The sequence below is a fragment of the Leptosomus discolor genome, chromosome 11, assembly GCF_034619465.1.
Source record: "Leptosomus discolor isolate bLepDis1 chromosome 11, bLepDis1.hap2, whole genome shotgun sequence".
Taxonomy (NCBI): Eukaryota; Metazoa; Chordata; class Aves; order Leptosomiformes; family Leptosomidae; genus Leptosomus; species Leptosomus discolor.
Window position 1 is genome coordinate 95011 of NC_141401.1, and position 22913 is coordinate 117923.

Here is a 22913-nt window from a genome sequence, read left to right on the forward strand (position 1 = left end):
GACTCTTACGTGGTTTCTGAAATACTGCAGACGATCTCTGTAACGTCTTCTGGCTTGATACATCCTGGTCATTGACTGAATCTATAGAAGGATAACCAAATTACTCAGATAAAAACCTTTCTTACAAAATTCACTACCCAAAACGTTTACCAAAAAAGTCAGCGGGAAGCCTTCACTACCTTCACTACTTGGTCCTTTTGTGCTCGCAGGTAATCCAGACGGATTTGATATGCCTTCCTCTGCTTGTAGCCACGCCACTGGGACTGAAAACAGAAAACAGGCACCCTGACTTGACTTTTCTGATTAAAGAGAAGTAATTACAAATCTGAGCTTCCTTCCACTCCTCAGCTTCTGACTTCCCATTTGGCTAAGTAAAATGTGAGGGAGACATGCTTATCTTATCAAGAGATAAACAGTGTGAGGCACTAACTATTTCACCAACTGAACTATTTCACCAGCTGGGCCTTCTGAAGCACAATTAGAGATCAAGGATACAGCTGAACGGTCAAGTTGACAAAAACCGCTCTACATGCGGATCATGCGTTAGATGCTGCTGCTGGTGAGAACAGTGATGTAACATTATAAGCTTTCAGAGCAGACTCACTGCTACTGCTACTTGGAACAGAAGTTAGGCAAGGGGTTGATTACACTTAAAGGGAGAGAGTCTTATTTTAACGAGCTGTGAGTGGTTTGGGGAGGCTTTGTTGTGTGGTGGTTGTGTTTTTTTCCAAATATACACACAGAGTACATGCTACTTAGGAAGAAACACAGACACATATACTGCTTAAATAATAAAGTGGTAATAGGGAGTAAAGCATCTATTCCACTTGCACACATTTCAGCTACAACACCAGAGAAAGATCTTTTCATTTTTCTGTAAATGGACCCAACCTCATGCTGAATTATCCCACCATCTCTTTTAGGTGCTCAATCCTCCAAATCCCTGGACAAATTTGAAGAGAAGAAAAAGAATCTTACTCAAGAATACCGAAAAACATTCTCTTTCTCTTCAGTTAATGCGGAATCACAGTAGTAATTCATCACGTGGTATTATCACCATAAAGACATACGACGCACTTCATATTGCCCTATTCCCAAAATGCTGAATCTGATAATACAATGATAGGTAAAGCTTCCTCTAAGTTTTTCTCTCTCCAATTCTGCCTGAGAAGACTCCATCAACTACATATGACATGGAAAAGCAAATAATATACCAAAATTCTTTGGGAGAAGGAAATGCTTTTACATATTTTGCAAAATGAGGTGAAGACAATTGTGCGCTGTAACTGTTTGAACGGAATAAAAACTGTCAATAAGCTTGTGTATAGAAAACAATTGCAGAGTACAAGTTTCAAATGTAATTAAAGGATATCATTACCTGAATGCAAGTGATTGCTGGGACTTGTTTCTTCAAAAAATTCATTCTTGAGTTGAATTCCTGGCGAACAAGATATCCTCGACAGCAAGCCTGAAGTTTTGTAATCAGGTTCTCATTGGCCAGCCACAACTGCTCTCGGTTGTATGCTGCAGTGACTCCAGATATGGTGCTCTGGATTAATGTTATGGTAGGAAGAGACAGAAAAAGAGAATGGAGATACAAGAAACATGATGGTATATCAGCTCTCTGTATTTTGCTTATGAGACACTTCAAAGTCGCCTTTCAATAAACAAGCAACACCGTGGTCCTGTACCCTTTTACCAACAGGACGAATTTTTCTGAAATGCGACATGGAGTTGTGACACACACAATCTGACGATGCCAGTGAAATAAATGGGTTGCTGAGCTTCTTACCATGACTACAGCGTTGAAGCGTTCTCTCTTAGAGCTGCATTAAGGATAGGAAAGGTAGGAACATCAACTTTTCAGAGAAAGAGCATGTGTTATCTACCCTACCTGTATCTCCTCCCGTGACAGCTGTGTGTCATTTTGCACAAATTCCGCTGGTTCATCCCATCCTCCCTCTTTGGTCCGCAGGTTATGATAATAATGATAGCCTCCTCTCACCCAGTGTTTCACCCATTTACTGCCATTGTCCCCTAAGAGCAGAAACTGCAGTGTAAGTCTCAAAAAGCGTCACACATGTGTCTTATCTTTCCCACGCACAAATGTTACAACTAGGAAATCCACATATATCTTCCTCCAAGCAAGAGAAGGTATGCTTCTGAGTCCCTAATGACCTCATACAAAAACTACCTAAATGCAACACATTTTACAAGTGGAGAACATTCTACTATTCACTTTTTTGTTGGTTTTTTTTTTTCTTTTTAATAGTATTATTTTGGGGCTTTTTTTGGTTTGTGTGTTCGGGTTTGTTTTGTTTTTGTTTTTTTTTTTTTTAAAACCTTAGTTCACAAAGCATCCACAACTGCCACCCGTAACACAACACTTCTCCGCAGAGGCTTTTTTACCTCTGGTTCCGATTCCACACACGATAATCTTGAGTTTACTTCACTAACAGATAGCTCCTTGAGGTTTACCTGCTGCCATTTTTCTTCTCTTGACTTCCGACAGCTCTCGCTGGTACGTCTCAGCACATTCTGGAGTGACTCCATAGAGCCCAACATCTGGTGAACGCAAGGCACTCAGGGTCTGGCTGACATCACCGTGGTCTACTGCTTCGTTAATGGCCAAAATTCCTAAGGAGACTTTGATAACACAGGGAAGCAGGTTATCTTGGCTTTCAGGTGCTCAGTGACTCACAGCAAACATAAAAGGACAGAAGAGAGCAAGGCAACATGAACACACACTTACGGCTGGGGGCTGTGTGTATATACACTCAAATATTTCAGCGTATATAAACACAAAATATAAATAAAAAACAACCAGACAACTTCCAGTACAGAAGCCTCTTCAGTACAGAGCATCCAACCATATGTGGTACCACACCCGACAGCATGTAATTTTTGTGCCCTGAGGTCCCACTCAGTACAGAGCTGGTTTACCGCCAATATTTCTCAACAACACACAGTATTTTAGCTCTACTCTGACATCTGTTTCAGTTAAAGCAGTTTCTTCTGGCAGAGAGAGTCCCAACTCAAAAGGGGCTTTTTCAACAACTAATACCATCCATCCCTAGTAAAAAAAAAGTATGGAGTAGTTTGTAAACGAGTCAAAAAACTGATCAGGGAAAGACAGGTGGTAGAGAAAGAGAAAAATGACAACATGTCATTCCAGGGCTACTCCAGAACTGCAACTCAAACACAGATGTATTCACAAGAGCACAGGAATCGCACTGACACAACCAACACAAAACAGAGTAATTTTCAGCGCTAGACAAGACTGCAAAAATGTTCATACATGGATAGATACGTGTATCTGAAGATGTTATTCAGGCTTAAGGGCACACACTTCAGCCCTGCTTTTGACCAAATGTTCCTTGGCATGACACTCAAGCTGCTGCCTTGCCAAAGTGCTCAACGGGTGGGAAAATGGTGAAAAAAAAATCGCACTGGGACTGCTGGGAACAAACAGTAAGACAAACAGGTAAAGCTCTGCCTACTCCCCCAGCTTTTTTTTTTTTTCCCCCAGGCAGTTGACAGGGGAATTCACTGATCAAATGATGTCATTAAAAACAACTGAACTGGGCCATGGAGTTGGATGAACTCATTGTGTCTTTCGTTAGAAAGCTTTCTGTGAACATGTTGATTTTTCCCGCTTCTAAAACATCTACAAATAAAAAGCAAAAATGGACACGGCACAAACATAAAAGCAAGCTCATTTCTGTGCCAGCAGAGCAAGGATGAGAGGAATCAACCGTGCCAGAAACTCCACGTATCTGATACACAGATTCATTAAGAACTCATGTTGGAGGACAATCTAGTCCAATCCCGTTCTCAAAGCTGGGCTAACTTTAGGGCCTTGTCTGACCAAGTTTGGAAAATCTTGAAGGACAGAGATTCCACATTGTCTTTGGACAATCTCTTTCAGAAGGCACCAGAGAGATTCCAAACTAAACTTTTCAGTTTGTTGAAGTTGTACAGTTGCCTATTCAAAGCAAAATCAGAAGGGACTGACCATGCATCTTTAGATAACTTGAAGTTATGGATGAGACTTAAAGGGCAAGCTAATATGGGTGACACAGTTGTGGGTGTTCACTACAGGCCACCTGACCAGGGGGAGGAAGTCAATGAGGCCTTCTACAGTCAGCTGAAAGTAGCCTCACAATCACAGGCTCTGGTTCTCATGGGGGACTTCAACTACCTTGATATTTGCTGGAAAAACAACACAGCCAAGCACCCACAGTCCAAGACGTTCCTACAGAGCACTGCCAATAACTTTTTGACACAGGTGGTGGAGGAATCAATGAGGAGAGGGGCACTGCTCGACCTCGTACTGACAAACAAAGAAGGACTGGTCGGAGATGGGGAGGTTGGGGGCACCTGTGGCTGTAGTGACCACGAGATGGTGGAGTTCAGGGTCCTGTGCGGAACAAGCAGGGCAATAAGTAGGATTGCAACCCTGGACTTAAACAGAGCCAACTTCAGCCTCCTCTGAAATGTACTTGGAGGAATCCCATGGGCTGGGGTTCTAGAAGGCAGAGGGGCCCAAGAGAACTGGTTAATATTCAAGCACCACTTCCTCCAAGCTCAAGATTCGTGCATTCCTATGAGGAAGTCGTCGAGCAAAGGAGGCAGGAGGCCTGCTTGGATAAGCAAGGAGCTTCTGGGAAAACTCAAAGGGAAGAAAGACATTTACAACAGGTGGGAAAACGGGCTAGTCACTTGGGAGGAATACAGAAACACTGCCAGAGAATGCAGGGATGCAACGAGGAAAGCTAAGGCCCACTTGGAATTAAATCTAGCCAAAGATGTCAAAAACAACAAGAAGGGCTTGTTCTAATATACTGGTAGTAAAAGAAAGACCAGGAAAACTGTGGGCCCATTGCTGAATGAGGCAGGTACCCTGGTGGCGGAGGATATGGAGAAGGGAGAGTTACTGAATGCTGCCTTTGCCTCAGTCTTTACTACTAAAGCTGTCCCTCAGGAATCCCTGCCTCCTGCAGTAGGGGAAGAAGTCAGAAGAAAAGAAGACTACCCCTTGGTCAAGGAGGATTGAGTTAGGGATCTTTTAAGTAAGCCAGACACCTACAAATCCATGGGCCCTGATGGGATGTACCCACGAGTGCTGAGGGAGCTGGCGGATGCCATTGCAAAGCTGCTCTCCATCGTCTTTGAAAGGTCATGGAGGACAGGAGAGGTGCCTGAGGACTGGAGGATAGCCAATGTAAATCCAATTTTCAAGAAGGAGGACCTAGGAAACTACCAGCCAGTCAGCCTCACCTGCGTTCCTGGGAAGGTGATGGAACAGCTCATTCTGGCTGTTATGTCCAAGCACATGGAGGAAAAGAAGATGATCAGGAGTAGTCAGCATGGATTCACTAAGGGGAAATCATGCTTGACCAATCTGATCGCCTTCTATGATAAAATGACTGGCTGGGTGGATGACGGGAGGGCAGTGGATGTGGTCTACCCTGACCTTAGGAAGGCCTTTGACACTGTCTCCCATCGCATCCTCATAGGTAAGCTTAGGAAATGTGGGTTAGAAGAGTGGACAGTGAGGTGGGCTGAGAACTGGCTGAAGGACAGAGGTCAAGAGCGTTGTGATCAAGGGTGCCGAGTCCAGCTGGAGGCCTGTAACTAGTGGTGTTCCCCAGGGGTCAGTACTAGGGCCTGTCTTATTCAACATATTCATCAATGACCTGGATGATGGGACATAGTGTATCCTCAGCAAATTTGCTGACTATACGAAGCTGGGAGGAGTGGTAGATACAGCCGAAGGCTGTGCTGCCATTCAGTGAGATCTGGACAGGCTGGAGATGAACCAAATGAAGTTTAACAAGGGCAAGTGTAGGGTCCTGCACCTGGGGAGGAATAACACCATACACCAGTACAGGCTGGGGGTCGACCTGCTTTAGAGTAGCTCTGCAGAGAGGAACCTGGCAGTTTTGGTGGATAACGGGATGACCATGAGCCAACAATGTGCCCTTGCGGCCAAGAAGGCCAACGGCATCCTGGGGTGCATTAAGAGGAGTGTGGCTAGCAGGTTGAGGGAGGTTCTCCTCCCCCTCTACTCTGCTCTGGTAAGGCCCCATCTGGAGTCCTGTGTCCAGTTCTGGGCCCCATAATTCAAGAGAGACAGGCAGCTACCAGAGAGAGTCCAGCAGAGGGCTATGAAGATGAAGGGACTGGGGCATCTCTCTTAGAAGGAAAGGCTGAGAGACCTGGGGCTCTTTAGCCTGGAGAAGACTCAGAGGGGACCTTATCAACACTTACAAATATCTAAAGGGCATGTGTCAAGAGGATGGGGCCAGGCTCTTCTCAGTGGTGCCCAGCGACAGGACAAGGGGCAACCAGCACAAACTGGAACACAGTAAGTTCCGCTTGAACATGAGGAGGAACTTCTTTACTTCGAGGGTGGCAGCGCACTGGAACAGGCTACCCAGGGACGTTGTGGAGTCTCCTTCTCTGGGGATACTCAAAACCCATCTGAACAGGTTCCTGTGTGACCTGCTCTAGGCGAACCTGCTTTGGCAGGGGAGTTGGACTTGATAATCTCCAGAGGTCCCTTCCAATTCCTACCATTCTGTGATTCTGTGAAGTACCAGTCTAATACCTATTTGTAAGTTTTGGAAGTGGAAAGTTAGACACTTGCCAGAGACGAAGAAACAGAATTAAGAAAAACGTAAGGTGACTATAAAGAGAGAAAACAGTTTACTAATACCATACGAATCAAGCAAAACAAGCAGATAGGCGCAAATGCTGAATGTAACCGAAAATTAGAGATTTAGCGTAGATGCAAATAGAACAAGACAGTATTTTTAAAATGTATAAAAAACATCTCTCTGAAGCATGAGGTACCCAGGAAACAAACAGCACATACAGAGAACAGGCCATCAAAATATATCAGAAGACTTTAAAAAAGTCTCGTGTTTTGTTAAAGAGAAAGCCTCCGTCAGGAATAAAACGAAACAAATAAACCAACACACAAACAAATAAAACAAAGAGAAAAAAAAAATCACAAAACTAAAAAAAACCCCCAAGTTAAGCGAAGAGTAATAGTAGCTTCATTGTTTCTGGAGACAGAAATGACATCATTATAAAGACTAGGATGTAGCGATGGGTGGGCTTGTCCACCTGCAAACTGCGCTAAGGAACAGAGGTGGGTATCGCTGATGCGTATTATTGTACGTATTTGAAAAAGATGCAGAGCAGTCTAGAAATACTTAACAGAACCGAGGCAAGATGACAGTATGCCACACAAATAAAAGGTAACACACACCGGAAAACACCATTTAAATTGTGCACGTGAACGTTCTCATACCTAACTAATCACCCACAGACACACACAATTAGTTGCAAATGATAAACAATTTGATAGAGATTTGCCCAATGAAGTAACACGGTCACATGCAAAACTAGAAAAACAGCATATTCCCAAAAAGGTAAGAAATTTGCTATTTTAAGAATCTGACACTCACTCTTCAAAGAAAAATTATCACACCAGAAGCACATAACTGCATTTGATTTCTTTTGCCACATTTACATGACGTTTCTAGCTCCCATCCTTTCCTTAAGTAACCAGTATTTGGTTGATAATGGGGATTAATCGCAATATTATGCAATGATACTTACATCTGTTAGACTCCTCTGTCTCCTTGTTTGCCCTATGAATCCCATCCTGAATTTCATCTAGCCAAAGTACAGCTGTTTCATCCTGTGTGTCCTGAATACGATGAGAAAAACATACACAGCATGAAAAGTAGAGCTATTTTTGCAAAGTAAACCTGTACTCAACAATAGCCGATACAGTAGTTTTCTGTATCAGAGGGAATAAGAAGCATTTCAGACTTTCTAACTGACTCCAACACAGTGACATCACGTGCATTTGTGACTAGCAGAGACTACTATGGCATTACCAGACTCCATACCTCTTCCCAGTCAAAAACTCTTTTCAGGAAACGGAACGAAGAAGAAATTCTGTCAAAGGGAATCACTGATATGCAAGGAGAACAGAAGGCCAAGGACTTGGTACTGGTAAATTCATACTTGCTAAGAGAACATGACTGTCCATGAACACAAGTTAGTCCTTCGACAGAACACGGCCAACAAAGAGTTCTTTGAACAAAAAGCTGGTGATGCACATCTGCACGCAGAAACTAAAAATTCTCAGGTAACCAATGCCACATCAGGCTGTTCTTGTCCCTGTCCACAGAAGTTCACATGCCTGTACAAACTAGCAAACCAAAAAGCATTGTACATATTGCAGCTGGGTGTACATGTTGCAGTTGGGTGTACACGCACAACAGTCAAAGACACGTTTTAAGTCTCTGTTTTAACACGATTGCTTGGCAAGGAGCAGTGATCACACAGTACCCTGTCATTTGGCCTGCATTTGAAGAAATCCCATCAACTAATGTTGCATACAGAAAATCAAGAAGAGAAAAGCAACGAGTGTTTAGCAAGTCCCAAAATATACATAAAGAACAATGATCCAGCAGTTGCCAAGCATAGCTCCTCCCCACCCACTGTTGCTTCCTGTAGGTAACTACTGAAGAAGAAATGCTAATACGCAACTGCCACCCCTCTGACAATTCTCATGGTACAAACAGAACACAGGAAATATTTACTTCTGGTATGGAATAATAATCACACTGCACAAAAGAGCCACTATTTACAGTGTTCAAGAGCTTTAGGGACAGACTGAAAATGAACATTTATTTACACGCCCTGCACGTTTTTCCCACTGTTTTGGCAGGTCTGGAACTGACATGCTTAATGACATCCCATTCCAGAGATTAACATGTCTTCCACAGGCAGATTTCATCTGAAAGCCCAGGTAGTCCCATGAGAGTACCAGCAACAGCAAAATTCCTGTCCAGGGAGTGGGGGAGAACAACCCAAGAAACATCTTCCTCTAATGTAATCTCTACCAGCAGAAGTCAACTCAAAGACTTACCAAAACCATCCCGGGCTTTTCTATGGATTTACTGCTGCACACTTCCGGTAAGGTATGTGCAGTGTAACATACTACAGGGTCTACTGTTTTTCTCTCTCTCTCCCCTCATCACATGAGAAACATGCATCATATAGCTCCCCGCATTCACATAAGCAACTGAAAAACTTGTGGAGAACTACAATCTCTCTCAGCCCCAAGGTTCAGAAATCACTGCTTAGTAACAGTTGACCTCAGATAGTGACTATTTTCCCCACAATGTTACTTTATAACATGATCTTTCAGTTTCTGAAGTTACTGCCATGCTGCTGGGAGAAGCCCGAAACTGAACATATGCCTAAATAAGGTAATTTCACACCAACTGAGAAGTTACAAGGATGGCCTGGCACAAGCTTAAGCACACACTAAAAAAGAGTTCATTATTTCATTCTGACTCAGTGGGAGGAAATGCTTCAGCACAAAATGGGTTCCTGAGGAACATTAACCCTTTCAGGGCCCTTGGGGAAGCTGCTTAATGATTTTCATCAGAAACTCATACAGTTGTCAACTATTGCTATCACACAGGTTTTAGTCAAAAAAAAAAAAAAAAAAAAAAAAATCAGTGTTCAGTACAACCTACATCTTGGCTTCTATGCAAAATTCTGCATTGGTATCAGAGCACTAAGCTCCACAGCAGAAAAAAAAACCATAAAACACACTCTCAAGCCACTAAAAGCGGAGACATCTGGCTACTTCTTTGTAAACAGACGAGAAAAAAAAAAATCAGTATCCCATCCACACTGCTCAAAAATCAGTTGTGTACGCATACATGCACTCTCACCCTCTTTCCTAAACCCACAGGACGAGATTTGCTCTTCCTCTCCCCATCTTCACCTTCACATTTAGTCAGTCAGTGAAAGCAGCAACTACGTACAAGTAGATAGTAGTCCTTGGCTAATAAGACAGACAACTACCACTTCAAAAAAATCATTCGCAATAAAAGTGTCAACAGGTGAACAACAGGCATCAGTACACATTTTGCTAGTAGCATGTATTTGGCTCCATTTTTTTTTCTAATTTATCATTCAACAGATTTTTTCCACTTTGAGAGACTCTTTTTGCCATATGTAACTATGCCTATAACTACATTTAACAAAGAACACTAAAAAAAAAATTACTTAAGCTTGCAGAAAACTTGCATTCAGAACTTCAGAACTCCTAGAATGAACACGAACTCCTTTCTCCACAAACAAGATAAATATCCCATTCTGGACCTGGGATTAGCTGCAGCAAGCCATCTTGTGCAGTTAATTTCCTTATATGCATCTCTCTAGTTCATGAAGATTCATACGTATCTGGCTGCAAATCTCCTTCTCTAGTACAGAAATATCCAAACTGCCTGGGTAAGATCAGATGATGGTATGCAGAATACCCAGTTCTCCACTTCCAGTTTTGATTCCTGGCTTTCAGGAACAGTAATAAGCCTATTACACAGATGTAAAGGTTTTTTGAGAGGTGCATTTAATAGCACTCACCTGTGCTTTCTCTCTCTTGGCTCGAAGTAGTGTATCCTGGTAATGCTGTGCTACCTTTGGGGCTACACCCTCCAATTTTGCTGCAGGAATCTGTAGGGCTTGAATAGTCTTTTTGGTGTCCCCTTCATCCAGGGCTTCATTGATAAGACCAATTGCCAAAATCCCTAGGGAAGAAGGCATAGGGGCAGAAATACAAAGTACGGGTTTTGGTCAAAATTAATCACAAGCATTGCTTCAGAAGAAAAGTGCAGCTAGTCCTTCCTAAACCAGATATTGGCCAAGAACTGCAATATTTTTAACAGAAAACATTATTTACTAGTGAAGAAAGCAAGACTGTTTCTCCACCTTAAAGCAGTCACCATGCCTGGGAACTGCACTTAAAAAAAAAAAAAAAAAAAAAAAAAAAAAAAAAAATCACTCATGGAGACCCCATGCAGGGACAGAATTGAGTCCTCAGACATCCAGCTCAGAGCTATTAGCAGAGAATTATCAAAGCCCAAATGGCCAGAGTTCACAGGCTACAGTTTTCCAAGGTTCTGCCTTCTCTAAGAAGACATCTTCACATGAAGCTGACGATTTGCATGGAATGCCATTTAAAAATACAGTAACTTCATATTTTAGAAAACACTTAAACATACATAGTATTAGTGATATTATCAGAGATGTGGATGCCATTCAAGTACAGTAAAATTTACCATTCAGCTAAATAAAAATAAACAAAAATAAATCTCTTACAGTTAGCTAAATGCTAACAGAGTCTACATCATACATGCCCTACCTACAGCAACCATCTCCTGTGAATCACAAAATAACTTTGGTTGAGATGAACCCTAGAGGTCATCCATTTCAACTCCCTGCTTAAAGATGGATCAATTCAAATCATGGTTTGATCAGTGCAGAACAAAGAGATCTTTTAGGGAAAAGAGAGTAAGGTGCCCAGTGTGGGGACTTCCAATTTTGGTTAAGGTATCCCAGGACTGTGACTTTTTCTTCTACATGTGAAAGAGAATCACAAAACAAAAAGTTTATACAAAAACCAGAACATTTTAGGGAACGGGCGGTATTAGGATGGAGTAGCAATTAGGGAAAAATATATGTTGAGGACACTGCAAGAACCAAGATCACTAAAATGATGGCAGGGTTTCTGTCAAAAAGCAGATATGACAATTGTTTGACTTAGGAAGGCGCACAGAATGTGAGAAGCAATTCTCTCTGATTAGTTTGCTAATACGGTCATGACAAGACCGCTCCGTGTCAACTCCAACAGTAGTATCCTACAGCTCCTCACTGGAAAGTATTTTTTTAATTTGACATTATTCACAAGGATAGCGGAAATTAAAAATATATATGCTTGTATGCCTCAAGGACCTTCTCAGACTAATTTAACTTACTCACAGGCAGGAGATAAAAAGCCCTCTTGCATCAGGGCCTATATGAGGCAGACCAAAGAATGAAGAAATTCCCCATGAGAACAGCTTACCTCATTACAGGATTTTCTGCACCTTTTTTTTACAGGATAAGGAGTGTTGTAAGAAACTGAGTGTTGGGACTAGATGAACTTCTAGACTTCTGCTCTGACCTTGTACATAGAAAAGATACTATGAAACTAGCATCTTGGTGTGTGCAGGCACTGGTGCAGGTCTGTGTTTTTGTGGTTTCAACAAATCTGCTCATGTGACCCAAGCAGGAAACCCAGTGTCTATTTGGAGATCCAGGAAACAAGTTAATCAAGACAGCAGGCTCTCAAATTAAAATTTAACCCTCAGTAGAGTATAAAGTTGAAACACAACTCGCCAACTACACAACAAGAAGTGGCAGAAGACACCCGTTTGTCCCAGTGTACAATATAAACTTTGTCATCACCTCCACATTTGTAACAAAACTCTCCCCTCTTACGATGCAAGGCTGAGAGCTAAATATTACAAAGATGGCTTGAAAGTAAATGTCATGCTACTTGTATATGCAGAAGGTTTTCAGTACTGGTCATAACCAAAATTACGGTCCTTAAATGAAACTGAAAAAAATTAATAAAAAATTAAACCACCTGACACAGAACCTCACAAGAATCTACCGAGGAGTAAGTTTGCTTAATTATGCTATTTTCAAGGACTCCTCTATCCCCACTCTTGATTTTAAGTCAACTAATACTGTCTTAGAGAAAGAAGAATTACTCCAAATTTCTGTTTTGTTGAAATTTTCACCATTACGCTCAATCCCAGTCTTTTATCACTGCTAAAAGACACTTATTAACATAAACACTACTAAAAAAAAATAGAAATTAAAAAAATCCAGAACTAGAAGAAACATAGAAGTCAGGTTAACACTCATTCACATTTCTCAGCTTGCATCAGGATTTTTTTCCTTAATGAGCATTTAAGTTTTGGTACTCGCACTTGCTGCATACACTTGTAACTTCCCGGGGTTTTTGCATATTATCCGATGGAGGATTTTTTTTGCACTTTACCAGTATTTCGTATTCAAAAGGCAACAGCTGTGCAGGCATATTCTTCTTCTACTGGTCAGAAGGTCAGTGATCAGTCATTTCAGCTTTTATAGATAGTGGTTTTATCAACTAGTAGTCAAACACAACATTAAAACAGAAAACAAAAGCTTCTATTTTCCCAATAGAAGTAACGGTAAACAAAGCAATTAACCTCTTAAAAGATCAGCACTTTCCATTTCAACGCTAATTTGAGATTTGGGACCTAATATCTGGAACTTAGAATTTGGATGGCATCAAAATTACGAGATAACTAAGCGTTCTTTGAAAAAAAAGAAAAATCTGTATCAAATGTTTTAAGCAAAAGTATTTGAATACATAACTGCTGAACAGACAGCATTTTAGAGAAAAACTTTTTGGGGCATCTCTGTTGATTTATCACTGAATCGAAGTAATTGCAAAAGCCTATTTCTTTGATGCAGTACTTGCACTACCGATCTCCGAAGAAACTGTAATTTGGAAGTAGTGTTAATACAGCCAGGAGTTAAAGGACTGAGAATAAGACCTGGAAATAAACTCGTCTCTGTGGTTCATTCAGGCTCCTCATCCACTGTAGAAATGAATCTGAGATCATTCATTACATCTGAGAGTCATCAACACAAAGATGGGTAGCTTATCCTGCATTTGCAGGTCAGATTACCCACAGACAGAGTAGAAGGGGATCCTGGACTGAGTCTGTGGAACTTCGACTAAATACTGGAAAGGTAAAAAGGCCAAAGCACATTCAAAAGAAGGACTAAAAGGGAGAAATGGAAAACCTAAAGAGGGCAGAGATCGCAGCCAAAGAGAGTACAAGACTTCAAGAAAAGTAACTTTTACTGAACACAGCAAATTAGGAAAGAGGATGGAGTACTGACTGGGCTACAATTAACTCAGAGATTTGATAATACTAGTTTTCATTAAATTTGAGGGATTGAAGCAAAATTATAACAGATTCTAGACTAATCCTAGACACCGACGGCAGACAACGCATTTTGTTATCCAAAGCGTGTTGAAATTTGCATTGGAAGCATTAATAAACTGTTCGGAGATACCGATTTCAGTATCACAAACATTCCTGACCGCCTGATCTCTCCAACAGTCCTGCTATCAAGCCTTTTATATTACAAACCACCAAATCTTGTTCACAACTAAGATCTTCCTAGATATCCAACATATGACACAACTACAAGTCAATCAATAACTTTTTGTATTGACATGCATGTAATTCTAGGACTCCTCATGAGCTAGGATGAATCTAGCAGGAAGAGTCGGGCAGAAAAAAATCTTACGTTCATGTTCTTCACGCACAACTATGTTCACACGATCAACACACGACTGGATATCATTCCATGTGATAAATTCACTTCCTTCTGCCCGTGTTTGAGCTTTCAGCTTCATCAAATCATCGATGTATCTGTCAAAGAACAAAAAATAAAACCAACAAACATCACATCACAAGCAGCTGGCCAGGGAACACTCAACACAGCATGCGAATTGTACACAAAGTGGAAGAGGTTAACATGAGGTTTGAAAGTGGAACAAATATGAAAAGGGGGAAGAAGAGAAAGAGGAAAGGCTGTGTGCAGGGTGGTCAGCTCAAATGAGAAATAATCAATAAAAGCACTAAAACACTGAATGAGGATCCAGGGCAAAGAACACGGTGGGTGAGCTGGCATAGTATTAGTGACAACCTAATGGTACCACAACCCGGCTTTAATGTGAAATTTGTGAGAAAGCATTGAGAGACAGCACAGAAATCAGACGGGTAAGAAAAAGTAATTGCAAAAACAAGATGCAAGAGCCAGTGAAGATTAAATCAATATCTTAATAAATAATGTAGAAAGGATGTAAAGTGTAAGAGGGAAAAAAAAAAAAATCAAAAAGTCACAGAATATAAGCAGCATCAAGGACAGCCATGATTTCTTGAAATACGCACCTCTGAGAGTTCTCATCCTCAATGTTTGTAAGCCCTGTGACAGGACTGCTCAGTTGTTTCCACACCGTATTCACATCCCCTGAATCCAAAGCCCTATTAATCAGGGCCACAGAAGACAGCATCTCTACAGCAACAGATAACTCTGGATGGGTGAGGTTACCCTGCGTACAAAGAGAACAACGAATTAATTCCACTCACTCTTTACAAACTACTGCTGCACACAGAGCACAGAATAGAGTAGCTGTCAGAATAGACATGTAACAAAGCAAAGGGACAACCTTTATAACATAGAAGTAGAAAGAAGAGTATCATAAACAAAGCTAGAATACCAAGTAAGAGATTAAAGTAGAATCTTACAGGGCCAAGGAGCTCAAGATTTAGGGATTAAACTTCACAATAGAACAGGCTGAACCAAATCCGTTCTAGGAAGATTCAAGACAGGTTTGTTCCAAAGAACGCATTTAACGAAACAGACAAGGTAGACCCAGTAATCCACATCAACTTCCAGAAACAAAAGAGAACATGGTAGTTACTTCAGGGCTCTGTTGCTGCAAGGTGGCCAGCTCCCTTTGGTAAAGATCTGCAGCAAATGCGTAAACCTCTGGTAACTGGGCCTCTGGATTCATCATTTCTGCCACAGTCTTCTCAGCATCACCCATTCGAATTGCAGAATTAATTCTGGCTACTGCTGCCAGCCCTAGAAGTTCAGAGGTAGAATAAAGAAGGCAGACAGTTGAGTCTTGAGTAATAAGAACACTTTTATTCTACTCAGTAATCAGATTGCAAGAAAAGGAGTAATTCCCTTAGCCGCAGCAAATGAGTGAAGCTTTCTTATCCATAATACCCCAGTTAGTCTTCCATTATCGCAGACAACTAAAATACATCACGCCTGCTTTAAAATAAGCTCATGTTTAAAACCAATTCACCTTTTTGCCTGGTTATCAAAGAATTGTTTCGCCGTTTCAGTCTTCTGATAGTAAGAAGCCTCATAATTGCAAACTTTTGGATAGATGAGCAGTAACAGTAGCTTTTTCTTCCTGTCTACATCTATCCTGCTCAAGGCAGTAACAGGCACTCTATAGTGGGTACACTTTGGGTAACTTTAAAATAGCACAAGCAGGTAAGCAAATGCCAAGCTCCGCACTAGAACAAGTAAGATACTTTGAAGATAGCCTCCTAGTTATTAGGCATTCACTATTTTCCTCTTGTATTCTAAACCCTCTCTCCCCAGATCTTTAAGAGTCTCCTTTCCATTTATTACAAACTGAATTAATTGGTCCTGCACAGCCAGAACTGAACATTCCTCTTCAGAAAAAGAGCACTCTGTGGTGTCAGAAGCATCAATCAAAAAACAATCAGCCAGCACGATCTGCAGTTTATTTGCTAACTGATATTTAGAAACAGTTAAAGGTTCTGTAGCTCAAACCAAGTAAGGTTTATATCAGTGATCAGCAGGTAACCTAGCTTTCACACCTCATGGAGCAATCCAGTCTTCCCTCACAGATCAACAGCACAAAACCTCATACAAGTATTCTAGAAAAAGAAGTTATTTAAGGTCAACACAGAACTTCCATGTTTCTTAATATTTCAAATTATATGCTATAATCTCCAGCAGTACTGTAAGAGCTGGATAAAAGACACTACGGGGAATAATCAGGGCAACTGTCTTTCTTTAATGTTCTCAGCAGCCATGATGTACTTAAAACAACATTCACAACAGTTTGAGACACTTCATGTATCCCCACACAGACCCAAATATTGTGCCGTCTCATCCTTTTGATCACATCCATGGTCACTTTACTGCAATAATTTCTGATGAACCTTACTTTGCTGATACTGTTGCGCTGCCCTGTTAGCAGTATCCACTCCCAACTGCAACTCCTCCTTCTGTAGAGGACCTGTAAGGCCAGCCTGAGAAAAAAAAAAGAAACCAGGAGGGTAAAAAGATGTCAGCTTATTCACTTCAAACAGCTCAATAAAAAGTAAACAAACAAACAAAACAGCTTTTCCTTAAAACACTCTAATGCCACAAAGTTTCCACAAACAACAAATGCCACATAAGCGAGGAAGACAGGGATTACCCACTAGATTCTCAGTTCATGTGCTGGAAGACCGTATGTGTACAACCTGATCCCTTTTACAGTATTAGAAATGCAGTCACATGAACACAGAAATTAAAGGCAAGACTCAGCTTCCAAAATTATAAAACATTTAAGACAAAAGGGACAATTTTGTGAGAAAAGACTCTGTGTACGTGAGCTGTGTGCTGGAGCGAAATTTTTACGTTATAAATATGCTTACTGTACGCTTCCGTCTCTTAACATTAACTTTCTCAAACCAACACTAAACTGTAATGAGGGTATACAGCAAGTGATTAGTACACAGGGGTAGTGTGAAAGGGGGGACGGGGGAAAAAAAATCTCATGAATCAGGGTATTCTAGACTTTTCCATACCTCATTTTTCTGCTGTCTATCACTCAACAACTGCTTGAAATACCAGTCACAATTTTCTCGTAGCAATCCTCGGAGTCCCAGGGCTGGCACTGCCAAAGCTTCAAACAGTGCTAATGCATCTCCTTGTTCCAAAGCTAGGTCAATCTTTGATATGGCTGCATGTGCTAGTAACAGTAAAGCAGAGTTTTGAGAGACATTAAATGAGGAACTCCCACGATTTATATAACCTACTGCTCAGAAAGAAATACTCTTGGAGCTGACAGAGAGTAAGCTAGGTATGTAATCTGAATGGAAGACTTCCAAAGTCAATTGCAAAGTAGTACTTGAAAAAGGGGCTGGAAGTTGGAAATACCATGCATTACTCAAGATGAAGAACTGGGGGGAACAGCAACATGGACAATTCATTTCTTAAAGGAAGGGCAACAGAAGTCAAAAGGAATTCAGCTTACAACTATGTACTAAGAAGGCAGAGGGTGGGGGAACAAAACAAAACACTACACAAAAAATCAACAACCCAAAAAGCACCACCAAACAACCCCACAAAAACAGGGGAGCTGCCTTCCAGTTTTGTTAGCATTACAGAAAACTAGTAGGAGGACAGGTATCGTTTTTAAGTACTCTTTTAATTAAGACTATTACTTTAGTATGATACTTACCATTCACTTTATTGATGTTTCCCTGAATCTCAGCTTGAGTCAGTAGTTCTTCATACACATCTCTCTCTCTCTCTGAATTTTCTGAGGCAATCTGAAGATGAAATAAAAACTAATCAGTGTTCCTAGTTTCCTTCGCGCTCACAGATCTTCTCACTGAAAAGGTCAGGAGGATAACTGCGTATCTATATAGAGCTGTGATAGGCCATAGATAAGCTGCATCTACGCATGCAAAAAGAAGCCCTAGAAGCAAATACGTATCAAGTGTAATCTCACTCCGATACAGACAGCCTAGAAACACCTTATTTCAATATAATGTCTCTATATGAACACACAATAGAACTCCAGAACATAGAAAGCAGTACACATAGCTAGGCACAGCGTTCTAAAACAACACTGACCCCTTCTGAGAGCATGTCAGTTCTGCTCATCATTTCATTGTCGGGAAAATGTATCTATAGTGTATGAAAATAAAGTGATAGCATTTTAACACATAAAGGCTGACATGAACTCTGTATCTAAGCAGCCCGTATTTCAGACAGCTAAACAGAGTGACACAGCTAACTGCTGCTTGTCTTCTACAATAGTAAGACAGGTTACTGGGGAACATATTAGAATATCACCAGGAGTAAATCCACCTAATACTATACATACAGGACTGTAACACATATGCTGTGAATTCCCCAGTTTACACCGCAATACAAAATTGCAATGCATGCGAATAGATGGTTTGAAAGAAGAAGTGTTCTACCCTGTTTTTAGCATTCTCCATCTTGTCTTGCTTTGCTCTGTAGAGCGTGTCTTGGTAAGTGGATTCCAGTTGATCATCAAGATTTATCAGCATGGCATTAGGGTTCTTCATTGCCATAAGTGTGTCAGCTGGAACCTGATGGTCGATTGCTTCATTAATGGCAATGACAGCAGCATGTACTGGAAAAAGAAGTCACAGTCTGCCAACTAGTCCCAAATACAACAGCTCTGTTAAAAATTGAGAACTTAACTGGAAAGAGCAGAAGAATTATCTGGAAATCAACTGGAAAGCAAAAGAATTACCAAAGTACCTCTCATTCCATCATGGCTTTGTGTTCTTGACAAAAAACAGTAGCCTACTTCCTAGTACAATACTCTAGCTAGTCAAATCATCATGTTCCAGAAAGAAAAAAAAATAAAAAATACAAGGGAAAGAAGAAAAACCTCTTCCCAGTCTTCCAAAAGGCCTATGAAAAGGACTGTGCCATCTTACAACAGGAGGCATTAAAAACCAACATTAAAAAAAAAAAAAAAAAAGAATGTGCCGATTTGAATAATCACATAAAACAAAACTCCATTTTTCCTTACATGCTGCTTCATCCACAGAAAGTTCATTTGCAAGAATTCCTCCAATCTTGCTGAAGGCAGGCATCTGAATACCATACTTCTCCAGTTCAAGCCTCATATTACTGATTTCCTCCTCTGAAACATACATAAAACCAGTGTTATACAGGGCTAAACACATGAGGAATCAGCACTGCTATACCAACTGCTGATACAAAAAAAAAAAATTAGGGTAACTACAATAAATTTGAATCAGTAACTGAAACAAAATAAATGAAAACTGAGAGACATCTTGCACACTTCCCCAAAATCGACATTTCTCCCAGAAACTGATACAGAATATTCTGTAGTCTTTCTCACTGGAAAACAACACACAACTCTGAGGAGCTGGAAACAGACCTCATCTTTCTGAGGTGCCTCAACTATGGCTGCCAACAGGTCAGGAAAATGCACCGGCAGTATTTTAGCATTCTTTTTTTCCCTGCAGAAAGACTATGCTGAGAAAAGCAAATGGAGAATATCAAGACATGTTGTTGCTAAATACCATACAACTCAAAAGGAGAGTTGACAGTTTAGCATTTTATAGGTACAATCAACAACTGTTTTGCAGGAAAATAAAGTTTATATACCTTTTAAATCAGATGCACACCCTCAGGCAGAAACCTCACTAATACAAAACACAGACACTTCGACACAATTCGACACTTTTGCGAAAATCGAGGAACTGAAACCTTGAGGAGGCATGTGACTGTGCTGGAATCTCCTGCAGCAGATCAGCTGGCAAACTCTGCCTCAGCTGATGGCACTTCTACTTCAAACTGTCAAGGGAGGTCAAAACCATTTACCAAGTTCCAAATTGAAACCTCTTCCAAGCGGATGGAGGCAAAGTTTAAGCATCTTACAACAGTGGCAAAAAAGTTAAGGGTCTGTTATTTGCGAAAGTAATGATTAGCAAACTGATGGCTATTTAACAGCCTGGCTCAGAAGCACCCAAATCAAACCTTTTTCTTAAGTTACTAGAACTCCTCATAGCCATTAATTTTGAATTTAATTTGCATATAGGATATCAACAGTAATAATCCTTTAACTGATCTACTGATCTATACAATGTCCAGTAGAGTATGAGATAAAGGCAGCACACATATCAGCTTTTTTTTTTTTTTTTTAAATACCTGTGAAGTCCACCTTCCCATACAAATCCTGAATCTGGGGGGCAAGACCCAGTTTGAACAGGTACAGGCTAGAAGAGAAAACAAGCAAATAATTACAGCTAATAATTTTTCCTTGTGGTTCAGACAACGACACAGATAATTTTAGGAAATATAGATTCAAGGAGCCAACCAGGTAAGCCAACGTAACTGCTCACAATCACCAAGAGGGTGGGCTGACTCCTCTCTTCCCCCCTCAGGTGCATGTAACTCGTCCACCACTCTGAAGTCTTCACTGAATTACAGAACGGTTGAGGCTAGAAGGGCACTCTCAAGTTTGTCTTGTTCAAGCTTTCTCCTCAAACAAGGTCACATAGGGCCAGGTTTCCCAGGATCATGTCCAGATGGCTTTTGAGTGTCTCCAAGGGTGGAGACTCCACAACTTCTCTAGGCAACTTGTGCCTCTCCTCAGCCACCCTCACAGGAAATAAAGCGTCTCCTGATGTTCAGAGGGACCCTCCTGTGGTTCAGTTTGTGCCAGCTGCCTCTGGTCCTGTCATGGAGCACCACTGAAGAGAGCCTGGCTTCATCTTCTTTGCACCACCCCCCTTCAGACAGCTGTACACATTGCTGAGATTCCCCCAGAGCCTTCTCTTCTCTAGGCTGAACAGTCCCAGCTCTCTCAACCTTTCCTCATCGGAGACACGCTCTAATCCATTCCAACGACACCAAGTTGTGTGGTGAGGTCGACACACCGGAGAGTTGGGCTCGATCAGCCTGGAAAAGAGAAGGCTCTGGAGAGACCTTACAGCGACCTTCCAGTACCTGAAGGGGGCCTACAAGAAGGCTGGGGAGGCACTTTTTACAAGGGCCTGCAGTGACAGGACGAGGAGTAATGGTTGGAAGCTGGGAGAGGGCAGGTTTAGACCAGATACAAGGTGGTGAGACACTGGAACAGGTTGCCTAAGGAAGTTGTGGACGCTCCATCCCTGGAAGTGTTCAAGGCCAGGCCGGATGGAGCCTTGAGCAACCTGGTCTAGTGGAACATGTCCCTGCCATGGCAGCGGGGTTAGAACTAGATAATCTTTGAGGTCCCTTCCAACCCAAGCCATTCTATGATTCTATGACTCGTGACTCTTCCTTCAACTCTCTACAGTATGTCCGTGTCTCTCTTGTGCTGGGGAGCCCAGAACTGGACACAGTACTGCAGGTGTGGCCTCACTGGTGCTGAGTAGGGGGGAAAAGTATTCACCAGGCTGATCTGGCTTACTAAAATGGTGTTAATGTATTCACTTGGAGCTTGATGAGAGAAATGGAACTGCTACAAAGGAGGTATGAACCCACACAGCTACAGTCAAATGGGAAGGGGGAATGACAAGCAACTCCTCTCCTTTTTGCCTGTCATGCCAGCTCAGCACAGATCATGGAAATGCACCCTCTCTATTAAAATACCCAGCTCTACAGGAATTTTTAAAATAGGTTATTAATAAAGTAAATATCCATTCCTCCAGTAAGCAATTCCACCTTTTCACATGACCTCAACATGTCAAATCTTAATCTCCAATCTTTCCACATCTAAGCAGAATTTTTTTTTTTTTCTCCCTCAAAACAAAACACAAAACACCAGGCAGGAACATTTCTGACCTACGGACTGTCAACAAAACTGCATTCTAGATCTTTACTTCTTAACTGGAATATACTTCAGCACTAAGCCTGAAAAAAAGAACACATTTTTATAAGAATATCCTTTTCCATACTTATATTTACATGGCAGAATTACTCTTCTTTCCTTGGTAAGTAAAATTATTTAAACAATAAAATCTTGAGGAGGCTGCCTTTGCAGAGAAATTGGCTACAGAACATTTCAGCCAAAAATGTTAATAATTGAAAAAAATTTAAGTAGCATCGAAAAAAGGTATTATTAGATGAAAGATTATAACTTTTACAGCCTTAACTACTGGAACGTTTGCATCTATTAATTTTGCTCCCTGAATTAATTTTCTTTTCCTAACATATGATCTAGAAAGAGTACAGCACGAGCAAACAATTTTCATGGAAAGCTTGGCAATTGCCCACAATACAGACTACTGAGGGGGGCAGGGGGTGGGAATGGCCACGGTATGACAAAGAACATACACCAGCCAACTCCTGGCATAAAGTAGCTAAAGTAGTCGTCACAAAGCTGCCAGCAAGGGAGAAACTCCGCTATAACCTGAACAAAAAGGAGCACTGGTCTTGATAGTGCCAGCATATCCCACCACAAATCTACTCCTCACTGCTCTACAAACTCCAAATTACTTATTCTACAGAGATAACTCATTTTAGATCTAAAGCTGGGATTGAGCTCACTTCTATAAACAATAATTTCATCTACAGCAATCTGAAATATCAGATAACATTCAGATAAATGTAAACCATCTCTATGGATTTCACACTGACAAGAGATCAGAGCAGAACAA

General features: G+C 41.2%; 1 protein-coding gene across 2 annotated transcripts in view; it reads right to left on the minus strand.

The window, feature by feature from the left end:
- IQGAP1 (IQ motif containing GTPase activating protein 1) overlaps window positions 1–22913 on the minus strand; it is a 73130-nt gene that overhangs the window by 18828 nt on the left and 31389 nt on the right. Inside the window, exons 6-21 of one of the 2 annotated variants that reach the window (XM_086471777.1) lie at window positions 20479–20546; window positions 19331–19444; window positions 18744–18922; window positions 17996–18086; window positions 17340–17503; window positions 16712–16796; window positions 15419–15582; window positions 14886–15046; window positions 14239–14363; window positions 10468–10631; window positions 7633–7723; window positions 2479–2646; window positions 1895–2037; window positions 1379–1549; window positions 180–263; window positions 10–81 (exon numbers count right to left, since the gene is read on the minus strand). In XM_086471777.1, the coding sequence (XP_086327903.1) occupies window positions 10–81; window positions 180–263; window positions 1379–1549; window positions 1895–2037; window positions 2479–2646; window positions 7633–7723; window positions 10468–10631; window positions 14239–14363; window positions 14886–15046; window positions 15419–15582; window positions 16712–16796; window positions 17340–17503; window positions 17996–18086; window positions 18744–18922; window positions 19331–19444; window positions 20479–20546 (2044 nt within the window). Of the gene's footprint in view, window positions 1–9; window positions 82–179; window positions 264–1378; window positions 1550–1894; window positions 2038–2478; window positions 2647–7632; window positions 7724–10467; window positions 10632–14238; window positions 14364–14885; window positions 15047–15418; window positions 15583–16711; window positions 16797–17339; window positions 17504–17995; window positions 18105–18743; window positions 18923–19330; window positions 19445–20478; window positions 20547–22913 lie in introns of both variants that reach the window. The other variant, XM_086471778.1, reaches the window with a different exon arrangement.